Source organism: Otolemur garnettii, unplaced genomic scaffold (assembly GCF_000181295.1).
Source record: "Otolemur garnettii isolate 467f Iridium unplaced genomic scaffold, OtoGar3 scaffold00018, whole genome shotgun sequence".
Taxonomy (NCBI): domain Eukaryota; kingdom Metazoa; phylum Chordata; class Mammalia; order Primates; family Galagidae; genus Otolemur; species Otolemur garnettii.
In genome coordinates this window covers 2,376,213-2,387,801 of record NW_003852413.1, presented here as the reverse complement: position 1 = coordinate 2,387,801, position 11,589 = coordinate 2,376,213, and the positions used below count along the sequence as shown (strand labels likewise).

General features: G+C 49.6%; 2 protein-coding genes across 2 annotated transcripts in view; both read left to right on the top strand.

Annotated features, from left to right (window-relative positions):
* The window catches only part of RNF213 (ring finger protein 213), a 116,976-nt gene extending 111,222 nt beyond the window's left edge, over positions 1-5,754 (top strand). The window contains exons 63-67 of the mRNA XM_023511175.1: positions 789-866; positions 1,367-1,561; positions 2,011-2,100; positions 2,207-2,385; positions 3,628-5,754. Coding sequence (XP_023366943.1) covers positions 789-866; positions 1,367-1,561; positions 2,011-2,100; positions 2,207-2,385; positions 3,628-3,781 — 696 coding nt within the window. The 3' untranslated portion in view covers positions 3,782-5,754. The remainder of the gene's footprint in view (positions 1-788; positions 867-1,366; positions 1,562-2,010; positions 2,101-2,206; positions 2,386-3,627) is intronic.
* Positions 5,755-9,403: 3,649 nt separating this feature from the next.
* Positions 9,404-11,589, top strand: part of ENDOV (endonuclease V) — a 14,430-nt gene continuing 12,244 nt past the window's right edge. The window contains exons 1-2 of the mRNA XM_023511063.1: positions 9,404-9,477; positions 9,743-9,914. Of these exons, the coding sequence (XP_023366831.1) occupies positions 9,422-9,477; positions 9,743-9,914 (228 nt within the window). The 5' untranslated portion in view covers positions 9,404-9,421. The remainder of the gene's footprint in view (positions 9,478-9,742; positions 9,915-11,589) is intronic.

The window sequence follows — 11,589 nt, the reverse complement described above, 5'->3', positions numbered from 1 at the left end:
GGATGCCATCAGGCTTCCCTTCTGTGTGTCCTCCTGGCTCCCACAGCCCGCTCTGGCTCAGGCGTCCATCCCAAAGTCAGACTGCTCCTGACTGGACCCTGCCTGAAGGCTCTTCAGTGCATGCTCCTAAAGCCCACACCTAGACCCTCACTCTCTAGGGATCAGCCTCGCCTGTGCCCCCTGCACAAAGCTAAGGCTCTGGAGTGGAAGGCCCTGGAGCTTCACCCCATCTCAGCCTCCCAGCCGTGTCCTGGGACCCCACGTGCTGCATTAACAAAGTGGGCACCTTCCCATCTCTATTCCTTCACCTGGATGGGGCTGGTTCTCTTCAGCTCCAGTCAGACACATTGTACTTAGGTGCATTTATCCCCCTCAGTGCAACTGGGTGAGCCTTGTTTGAAACCAAGGCTGTCTTTAATCATTCTGATGTCCCTGCTGTCTAGCAGAGCTCCTGCCTAGTCCACGGTCTGTGGCCAGCAGGTATAGAAGGAATACATGAATGAGATACCTTCACGTCACTGTGTCCCCCAGCACCTCTTGTGGCAAACATGGCTGCATTAGTCTCCATGACAACGTCTGCTTGGCAGTCATGGCCTGGCTAGATTTCTCCTGGTGTAATTGTTTCCATACACTACGGGTTAAACACAGACATCATGAACAACCAGAGGCATGGCCTGCCCAGTGACACACTGAACTGTCCGGTGCTACAGTTGAGTTACTGCTAAAAAATGTATTTCTTATCTGTGCGAAACCTCCACAATGGATTTAATTTTTCTTTCTCGATTTAGGGAATACCCACTCTGGTATACAGACACGACTGGAACTACGAACATCTCTTTGTGGACATCAAGAACAAAATGGCACAGGTGGTCACAGTTAATGCTGTCATTTGTGTGTGTGGTGTGTTTTGCCTTATCAGAGGGTTTCCGTCCACATTAGGACTGCTCCAGCCGCACCCCTGGTGTTCTCCATGAGCAGCATGGAGAGCCCAGTGCTCTCTGTAGGGGGCAAGCAAGTCAGGGAGCGTTCTTGTTGAGTATAAACAGACTGATGTCTTATGGGGTGAGCGTGTTAGTAATGACCCATAGAACTCATTGATTCCTACTCTCTAGTCGTGACAGGAGAGGCACACCTCCGTGTGTCTCCATAGCCTTACAGGGTGGTTTCTCACCAAGGTTGTATCCATTTCTATAAGATGTCTGGATGCTACCTGGTACTTACAGAACACCAAGTCCCAACTGTGACTGTTAAAGAGTTTGTCCCACCTTGGGCTTGGCAGTGAGGTAGCCAAGCTCATGTAGGTATCAGGTTGTGAGAAAGAGGAAGCCCAGCCTGCAAACCCACTCTTCTGCTTCTGACTTTGCAGAGCTCCCTCACCAAATCCGCCATCAGTACCATCGGTGGACAGCTGCAGTCCTACAGTGACACCTGCGAAGCTCTGTCTATCGTAGAAGTCACTCTGGGATTTCTGAGCACAGGTGGCGGGGATGCCGACATGCGCTTGAATGTGTACGTCCAAGACATCTTGCGAATGGGTGATCAGACGGCTCTTGTGTTAAAGGTGCGTCTCACACAAAGGCTTTTTTCCAGGGAACTCAGCATTGCCCCTCACCTTAGTCTCCCTGCTTCCTGCCAAGAATACCACCATTCATTGTAGGCACCCTCAAAAAGGAAGGGGAGGCATGGGAGCAAAACCAAGCCCTTATCCAGTCAGCCCACATTTAAACAGAACACAGCAGGCATGGTAGACGCAGACATGCGCAGCACAAACATGACCGAGGCCACCAGGCAGCGGCCAAGTGCTCGCTGATGCACTCTTGAGATGCTGCAGGAGGGAGAGGCCCTTCAGAGACATTTCACCATGAGGCAGGTGTACTAGTGGGTGGAAGGGAGATCAGACCAGTACAGAGCAGAAATGAAGAGAGAAATGCCTGCGCGGAGCACCGGGTTTGCTGACACATGGCAGGCGTCAGAGGCCATTCCTGCTTAGGGATTCTGCTTCTCTTTTAGGCCTTAAATAGGTGTCAGTTAAAACATACCATTGCCCTCTGGCAGCTCCTCTCTGCTCACAAGTCGGAACAGCTGCTGCGACTGAGAAAAGTAAGTCTGCCCTGGCCTCGGCCTCTTCCTCCTCCCTGGACGGAGGGAGCCATGTCCCCCTGCCCCCTTGGCAGGCTTTGATGTTGTCCCTTGTCCTTCATTTCAGGAGCCATTTAGGGAAATCAGTTCAAGGTACAAAATGGATCTCAGCCCAGAAAATGCTAAGCTGCTCAGCACTTTCCTGAATCAGATTGGCCTAGATGCCTTTCTGTTAGAACTCCACGAAATGATGGTCTTGAAACTGAAGAACCCCCAAACCGAGGGGAGTTTCAACCCTGAGTGGAGGTATGGACTTGACACCTGCAGGGCAGGGCAGGGCAGGGCAGGGCAGGGCAGGGCAGAGGGCGTGCTCTGCTGGTCTCTGGGTCTTCCACAGACACAGGATAGGTCTGACTTTGCCTCAGGGTCCCCCTTCCTGCTGTTACTACCAGAGCATCCCAGGATTTGCGTTGTTTTAATTTCTACTGGGTTTTAAAAAATAACAGTAGTAGTCATATACTCTCATTTTAATGGGTAGAATTATGTCAAAGAGAGATGCTTCTTTTTTTTTCTTCAGACATAGTCTCACTTTGTTACCCTCGGTAAAGTGGTGTCACAGCTCACAGCAACCCCAAACTCTTGGGCTTAAGCGATTCTCTTGCCTCAGCCACTCAAGTAGCTGGGACTATAGCACCCACCACAACGCCCGTCTGTTTTTGGTTGTAGTTGTCATTGTTGTTTGGCAGGCCCAGGCTGGGCTCAAACCCACCAGCTCTGGTATATGTGGCTGGCACCCTAGCCATCTGAGCTACAGGCGCTGAGCCCTCATTCTTTAATTTTATGAAATCATCCAATAGAATTCTCCTGTAAAGTCTCCACTGGAAAATACACCTATAAGGGTTTCCTTATCCCAAGGTTATAAAATACCCTTTTTCTTCTTATGCTTTTTATAGTTCTATATTACACACTTAGGTTGTTAACCAATTTTATGTGTGGTGTAAAGTAAGGATTTAACACTACTGGATAATCAAACTGTAGTTTTCCTCACTAATATATTTCATATTTGCTATTTTCCTCCATTATGCTATATGGCATATACCTATATATGTTTATATTCTTTGAACTTACTCTGTAAGTTCGTTTACTATTCTGGACTTTTAGTGTAGAAGAAAAAATACCTCTCCTAGAGAATTTATGATCTTTATTAATATAAAACATGAAATGGAATACAAGTTTTTGAATGGCAAGCCCTGTAAATAAGCTTCCTAAAGTGACCGTAATCATGTGACAGGCCGTCTCCAAGGCACCTCTGGTGTTTGCACACTTTGTGTGGGAAGTGGCAGTTATGTGCACAAGTCTTACACCCAAGATTCTAGTCCCAGCTTAGTAACTCAGGGGTTGACGGACCTTAAACTGACCTTTAGTTATTTCTGGTCTGAAGAAGCACTCTGATTCTACTGAGGACTAGAAAAGTGACAACGGATTGATCCCCTTATGTTATTTGGGAGGCTTGTTTTAAATGCTGTCTGTTATTCCTTGGTTTTTCAGCCTGAGAGAAACTCTGGTAGGTTACATGGAAACTAAAGAGAGCGAAATTGTTCCTGAAACGGAAGCCGAGTTCCCGGAAGAGATACCCCTCTCTAATTGCGTCTCCGTGTGGAAAATGGCTGCTGACCTGAAACGGGAGCGACACACGAGGTAGAATCACTTCCTCAGCGCTGTCTTCAGACGAGCCTCAGGAGAAGGCTCTTCTGTGCTCACCCCTGGCCCAGACCCCATTACTGCCTGCTGCCTTTGCAAGTGCCCAGGGGAGCTTCTGGCATGGCACCAAATTCAAGACCAAGATGTGCCATATGAACTGACAGCTTTTTGAACTGTGTGTCTATTCAAAACTTTGCATCATACTTTGAAAATTGTTCATTAGGAGATGTCAGTGAACTCCATGAAATTGGAAATAAATCACCATCATTTGCATTCCAAGAGGGACAAAGTAGCAGCTTCTCTGCCTCAGGGACAGGATGGCCTATGTCTGGAGCCTCTGGTCCTCCCCCAGCCACAGATCCCTCCTCAGACTGCTGCAAGTTGGGGTGTGGGGAAAACAGGATCAGTAATTAAATCATGCTGTCATCTTTTTTTCTAAAGCATTCTGTACTTAGAAAAGAGTCTGGTTTTCTTCCTTCTTCCATGACCTTAAATTCTGAGTATTTTTTGGTTTTCAAGATATGAAAAAGTAATAGACTCTTCTTTGTCTTCTCACACAAATACAAGAAAAATCAGGGCATTATGTGAGTGCCTTAAGACCAAACTAACCAGATCTGACCAGACCTACATAATGAGTCACTGCTAAATCTCAGAGGGTGAGAGCCAAAAAACTTGCATTGTGAAGAGCATCGGACTGGGAATCAGAGACACTTCGGGGTCTTAGTTTCTTCAGGCACAAAATGAAAGGAGCGGATCGATGGCCAAAGGTCCGTGTAATTCTAATATTTTTAAATTAAAAATGAAAGTTCATTATGTAAACTTGAATCAAAGGCATGGTTTAGCAATTATGTGGAGTTTTTTATTGGCTGGCATTAGCATTATGCCAAATAAACATGCAGTTTTAGGGTGATCGCTGCTTCTTGGAATGTACAACTGTCTACCTGTTTTGTGGGGACTTTTTTTGCTTATCTGTGATATCACATATGACAAAAAGCATTCAGGGACCTTTTTTTTTTCCTTTTGCTGATCAGTTTTTGTTAGTGTGTGATTTAACATGGCCCAAGAAAACTCTTCTTCCAGTGTGTGACAGGAAAAAGAAAGATTGGACATCTTGAACTAGGCCTTTATTTGGGTCTCAGTAGCAAAAGTATAAAACCAGTTAAATTTCTTAAAAAGGAAAAAAGAAAACCGTCAAGTAGCCCTGATCGTGTACTGACTTTCTCATTCTTTTCTACTTTAGTACTTAAGACATCTCTAGACTAATTCATTTTCCTAGGTAGCTTGGCATCCACTTGAATTGAGGTCAGAACAGCAACTGTTTACAAAATAGAAGCAATGTTCTTAATACAGATTTTAAATGATTTAATGCCTCAATCATCCTGAAATTGGGCCCAGGGAGAGCCACAAATATTCAAAATGCTTGTCCAGGACATAGCTGTGCACACCTTGAATACCACTGGCAGGAGATGCAGAAGGACCAAAGCCATTTCCATCACGTTGACACTCTGTTCAGTGTTTGAGTGGTAGTGACTCACTTCATATGGAAGCCACTTGCACTTAGTCGACTGTGATTGTTTCACCACTGCAAACTATGCAGAGCCACTCCCCACAGACGGCTGCATCCTAGCCGGCTACCGGATACGTGTGAAGAGTTAGGGGGTGCCTTGTTTTTAAACTCTTCAACCTGTACTTGGAACTCCTTTGATACCTCAGAGCTGGGTTGCAGCTCACCCTGGCCCTCGGGTGGCAGCTCACCCCCACAGTTTCTCACTGTGCCAGGTGTCCCCCTTTGGCCTGGGAATTTTTTCTTACTTAAGGGTTTTCAATTAAGATGTTTCATTTTGTATGTTACACTTCAAAGCCTTAACTGTCATAGCTAGCATTATGTTGTTTGTAGAAAAATACACTTGCCTAGCACAGGCAAAAGTAAATTTTATTGTACTTGTCATGTCTGTTTTAATAAACTTGAGTTTTACTGAGAAATCCTTCTCTTTGGAGGCAGAGTTCCTACTCGTGGCACATGGACATCAACTAGGCTTTTGGATGGTTTCAGATTTTGGTGGAAATGTTCTTGCCAAAGTGTCTATGATTTGGTATGTTCTGGTTTAGAGTGAAGTGGTAAACTTTTCCTCTAGACAAAAGGACAGGAGAGTCTGAGTCCACGTGGGGTTTAGCATCACTCCTCATGGCCAATCTCAGCCTTAAAAGCCAAGGAGCACATCCTTCCAGGCTGAGAGCTGTCAGTGCGGTGGGCTGTGGGTGGCAGAGACTCCTTGTAACAGAAAACAAAGCTAGTGAGAGCAGTGGGCTACTAGAAGGCTCACTACTTGTGTCTGGGTGGTAAAAATGCCAGTATAGGTGGAAAACTGCACTGTCTTTTCCAAAAAGGAAAGATTCTCCAGGAGAGAAACCTGTGGCCTAGAAATGCAGCAGGGAGATGAGCTCTGTCTGCCCTGCCACCAAATGCCTCCTCACCCCATGGTTTCTGTTCCAGACCCCAGCCAGTCATTTGTTGCACACTATCCACGTGCATTTAGTCAACTTAGCTGCCTCATCTGCAACCCTCCCAGCTCCCACTCACACCCACTGCCTAGACATTTCCCTCTGGCACTTCTTTTTCCTTTCAGTGCTATGCTAGTGGTGACTTACCTCAAAGTCTTCACAACTGATCATTGTCCCCTTGAAGACTCTATTGTGTGTACAAATTATTTACCTTTCGTTAATGGTTATGATGTAGCAGGAAACCGAGGCAGACAGAAGACTCCAGGCACCAGTTGATTAGAGGAAGCGGGTTTATTCCGGCTGGGGCAGTAACTCGGAACACCAGTATGTCTCAAAAACCGAGTCCTATTCCCCCCCCCTCCCGTCTCTTGCCTCTCTTTTATCTACTTTTCAGGGCAAGAGTGCACATGAGGGTCATAAAACAGAGAGAGACATGACATCATCCTCAAAGTCCCAGGCTCAAGGGGGAAGGTCAGATTCGCCCACGTCCTTGCCGGTCAGACCACCTGCCCTCAAAGGCGACGGAAGTCCAGGGAAGTTACTAGGTTACAATCTAGGCCCTGCGTATGTCAAGGAAGAAACATACAGACAACAGAAACCCCGCGGCTTGCCTGAGGCCTACACAGGGCAGCTAGGACAGATTTTAGTTCTGCTTTTACTTTCTTGCCTCAATGAGATTTTTTGTCTTTTGTTAACTGAGACAAACATGAGCTATTTCAGTTATTCCCATGTGTTCAAGCAATTCCAAGTTAAAAACAAACCTCTGGTGATAAACATCAAGGGCAACCAAGCAAAGATACCCAAGTGTACTCCCACCAGAGTGTCAGAAGAGAAAGTCCTGATTCAATGGCTCACTGCTAAGGCTGCTTACCAACCAGGGAGGTGGATGGAGAAAGCCTGAGGCCGTGAGCAGGATAACAATCAATTCGTGGTTAGCATTTATATGCATTCTGTACTTTCTAACCACTCACACTCATTAATCAAGCATATGCTCCAGCACTGTGAATCCCATTTCCAACTGGGAAAAAAACAAGCACCAGGGAAGTGTAGAGTGAAACTGGAGGCTGGGAGAGCCCTTAGTGGGGCACCTCCAGGCCAGGTCCAGGCTGCTCTTGCCTGGTGCTTCATGGCCCATAAAAACTCACCTGCGACCCTGCAGCCTTTCCCTGCACACCTACACTTGCTCAGAGTGTTCTTCCCTAGTATCCTTCCTAATCACCATTGTGTGTCCCCTGAAGTGCAACAGAACCTCAACCAGAAGAAAGCTACTTCCTCAGAACCTGTAGGGAAGGAATCCTCATGACCCTGACAAGAGTACAGGAGAGCAGCTAGTTAAAACAGGCCAGAAACCAAACTGCAGATTATAGCAGAATGTCCCGCAGGCCAGTGTTCCTGGGAAACAATAGAACAGTAGTAACTTTCCATCCCAGCTGGCAGCCAGTCAAGGGAGTGATTCCAACATTAGCCCCTGGTGCAAAAAGTAGTCCCTCTGCAGAAAAGAATGAGTCCCCTAGCAACCCCCTCCCTCGTTCTAACCATACTGATAAGGTTAATAAAAGCCTCTTGGAGCTACATGACAAGGAGCTAGCTCTTGATCCAATTCCGCTCTTCTGTTTTCTCCCTAATAAAACTGTCCTCTCTTTGCAGACTGTTACCCCATCTCTACCCTTGAATCCCCTCAGAACCTACTACCTTTGCCCCACCCCACAAGCCTGTGACTGGCTCCCAATTACCAAATCCAGGGACATGCTCTAGAACACAACAAAGCTGACACAGCCCAGCCCAGAGGCATCTGAGTTTGAGTGCCGGCTTTCTCATTTACCAGCTCTGTGACCTTGGGCAAGCTACTGAGCTCGTTCTCACAGGTAAAATGCCTCACTGTGCCGTGGTGAGAAAGAGGGATCGTGCAAGTAACTGGAGCACAGGCCTGCTCCAGAAATGGTGCTTCTTCTCTCCCCCAGCTGAAAACTCAGCTTTCATGGCCTTGCCGATGCCTTTCCTGAACCTCAAACTCTCACCAGAGTCTAGTTTAATCTAGTCTTCTGTATTTCCTCTTGAAACCTATATTAAGGTTCCATGACTTAGATGTACGCTTTTTTTCTGATTCTCCTAGAATATAAACCACGGGTGCAACTGCTACACTTCAGCCTTACTGGCTGCCCTTTGGCGCCTCAAATACACCGTCTTTCCCACCTAGGGGCGCTCTGTGCGTGGCAGCTTGCTCTCTCCTACTCCCTGCAGGTCTGCTCTTCAGTATCAGCTGCTCAGGCCTTTCCTAACCACCCGCTCCCCGTATTTATTATTTACACATTGATTGCACCCACAGCACCAGTCCCAGTTCCAGTACGTGTCCACATGCCTTCCTGTCCCTGACAAGACAGAAAGCGCAGCGAGGAAGCTGTGACCCCAGCCGCTAGCACGGCGCCTGGCACCACGCACTGAGTAGATACTCGCTAAATCCAGGCCCATGCAGGAAGTAAAAATAACGCTCCAAAGGGTGTCTGTGTTCCGTGTGGTGGGTGAGGCTTTCTCAGGTGAAATCCAAACTTCTCAGCACCCCGGTGAGCCGCGAGAGTTGCCCTCGCGCCCTCTCCTCTCGCGGCCGAGGTCGGCGGGCGCTCAGCACGCGCTCGCGAGGCGACCGCTGGGCAGGCGTGGACCTGGGGAACCAATCCGAGATGCTCCAAGGAGCCTCGACCGTGCCCGCGGAGTGGGGAAGGGACCGAGCTGGGCCCCCCTGCCCCCAAGGCCCGGGCTGCCGCGCCCCACTGCTCTCAGCAGGACGAGTGGCCGTCGGGCCCGCGCAGACCGCGGCGCTGCACGCTGGGACCGGACCCGAAGGGACACGGCGGCACTCGGCGGCCGAGGGCTCCTCGCGCCGGTCACTCACATGGGCTCCAGCTGTCGCTAGCAGGGGCAACTTGAGACTGGACGCGTGCGTGTGTGGCCACGAAGAGCCTCCCGTGAGGCGGCAACGAGTGTCTGAGGAACACCGCTGTCAGCCTGGGCCCGGGAAGCGGCCTCCGGCGGCGACCACAGCTCCTCCATGGCAACGGGGGCGGGCGGCGCGTGTGCAAGGTGCCTCCGGAAGTGACGTTGCCGGAAGTGACGTTACCGGAAGGGATCGCGCGGCGGGGCCATGGCCCAGGAGGTGGAGGGGAGGCCTCTGAAGGAAACCCTGGCGCTCTGGACACGGTAATGGGTAACGCGCAGGAGCCATGTGCTGAGGCCACGCGGTCCTCGCCTACCCTCGGCCCAGCAACCCGCCGGCGGCGGAGTCGGAACGGGCGGGAGGGCCAGGGAAGCCTCAGCCCGCCTGTCTCCTGTCCTTTCCTGAGTGAGAGGAGATAAGACCGGCGGGGACTGGCTCTCTCAGGACCGGAGGACACTGGGGCCGATGGGGTGGGGCGGGGGAGCCCTCGGCGGGGCCCTGGGTCCGGTTTGATGTCTGTCCTTCTAGGGAGCAAGCCCGGCTGAAGGCCCGCGTCGTAGTCCGGAACACCGAGGCGTGGCAGCGGGACCCCGCCTTCTCGGGCTTACACAGGGTCGGGGGCGTTGACGTGTCCTTCGTGAAAGGGGACAGTGGCAGCGCCTGTGCCTCCCTGGTGGTGCTCAGCTACCCTGAGCTCCAGGTAACTGGGAGGGGCTCTGACCTAGGTTCAGACCCCTCGGTGGGCCCAGGGCTGGGTTAGCCCACGGGGCTCTAAGACAAGAAACAGTGCCAGGGTAGAACCCAGCTTCTCGTTTTGTAGGATTTAATTGATAGGCCAGGAGGTCTTGGATGGGGGAGAAGAGGCAAAACTAAGGGAATTCTGCGATTGTTAAGAGTCAACTCACGACATTTATTTCTAAGTCTGATTGTCATCTTGGGTTCCTTATCTCAGTGGGAGCTACACACCCCAAGTTCCCCAAGGCAGAAATCTCTATCTGTTCTTTGGCCCTTCACATCCAATAGCACACTAATTCCCTTTTTTCTTCCGTGTTTCTGAAATCTGTCCCCTTCCCCACTCAGCCCCCTTCCCTAGCTGTGCTGCCCTCACCCCTCTGGTAGGTTCCTGAGCAGTATCTTCCCCCTGGACACGATAGTGTGCCCAGCCTCAAGTGTTGCTCTTCGATGGCCCCCTCTTAGCACTGGCAGCAGAGCGGTTTTCCTAAGAAACATGTGATTGTGGCACCATTCTTCAGTTCCCTAACCTCATGGTAAATAAAGGTGACTCTTATTGCTGTGCCTTAAACGCCCTTCATGATCTGTTTGCTGCTGAATGTGGCACTGTAGGCTCAGCTGTCACCAACACCCTCAGTCTTTCTCACTCTCCACAACCCACTTAGAATCCCTCGAATGTGCCATGCTGTATTTTGCTGCCTGGGCTTTGCACTAATGTTTCCTATCCTGGAATATTCTTCATCTTGGTAACTCCTCTTCATCTCTTGGGCTCAGTTTTGACAGTACTGTCACCAGTAAGGCCCCTCTCATCCCACCAGACCAGCAAATGCCCCTCAGCACCCTGGTCTTCATGTGTTCAGGCTGCTGTAGCAAAGTGCCTTACGCTGGGTAGCTTACCACAACACAAGTCTGTTTCTCAAGGTCTGGAGGCTGGAGTCTGAGGTCAGGGTGCCGGCATGGTTGGGTTCTGGTGAGCTCATTCTGCAAGCTTGCACACTGCCACCTGCTCACTGTGTCCTCACATGGTGATCTAATCACCTCCAAGAAGGCTCTACCTCTTAATACCATATGGGATATAATTTCGACATGAATTTGTGGGGACACAAACATTTTAAACCCTCTCATAACAGCCCTCTACTTCCGCCACACTGGATTGGAATTGGCTGTCTCCCCTACCACAATGTAAACACCACAATGGTAGAAACCGTGTCATTTGCCTGCCAGTGGGAGCCTCATCGGGTAGCCCAATGTCTGGCATGCAGAAGACACTTGAATCTTTCTTAAATAGATACGTGATTCACTTAGTTGACAGCTCAGGAAGCCTTGACTAAAGAAGCGTTTTGAGGAGGAAACCTTTCCTCAGCTTTGGTCTTTTTTTCCTCGTCATTAGTCCTCTGTCTACTCCCAAAGATGGCAGACATCTTCCTGCTGCCATGGCTCTGTGCTTCACTTGGAAGGGCCTTTTCAGTTTGAATCAGCACAAATATGTTGAATGCCCAGTGTGTGCTAAGATCTGGATATTTGATGGTCCCTGTCCTTAGAGGTCCCCTGGCCAGTTTGTAGGCTAGCATTAGGATTGGAGCATAGTCTCAGGAGCCAGATTGCTCACACTGCTCCCCACTTCAGCACTCTTGGCCTCTGTT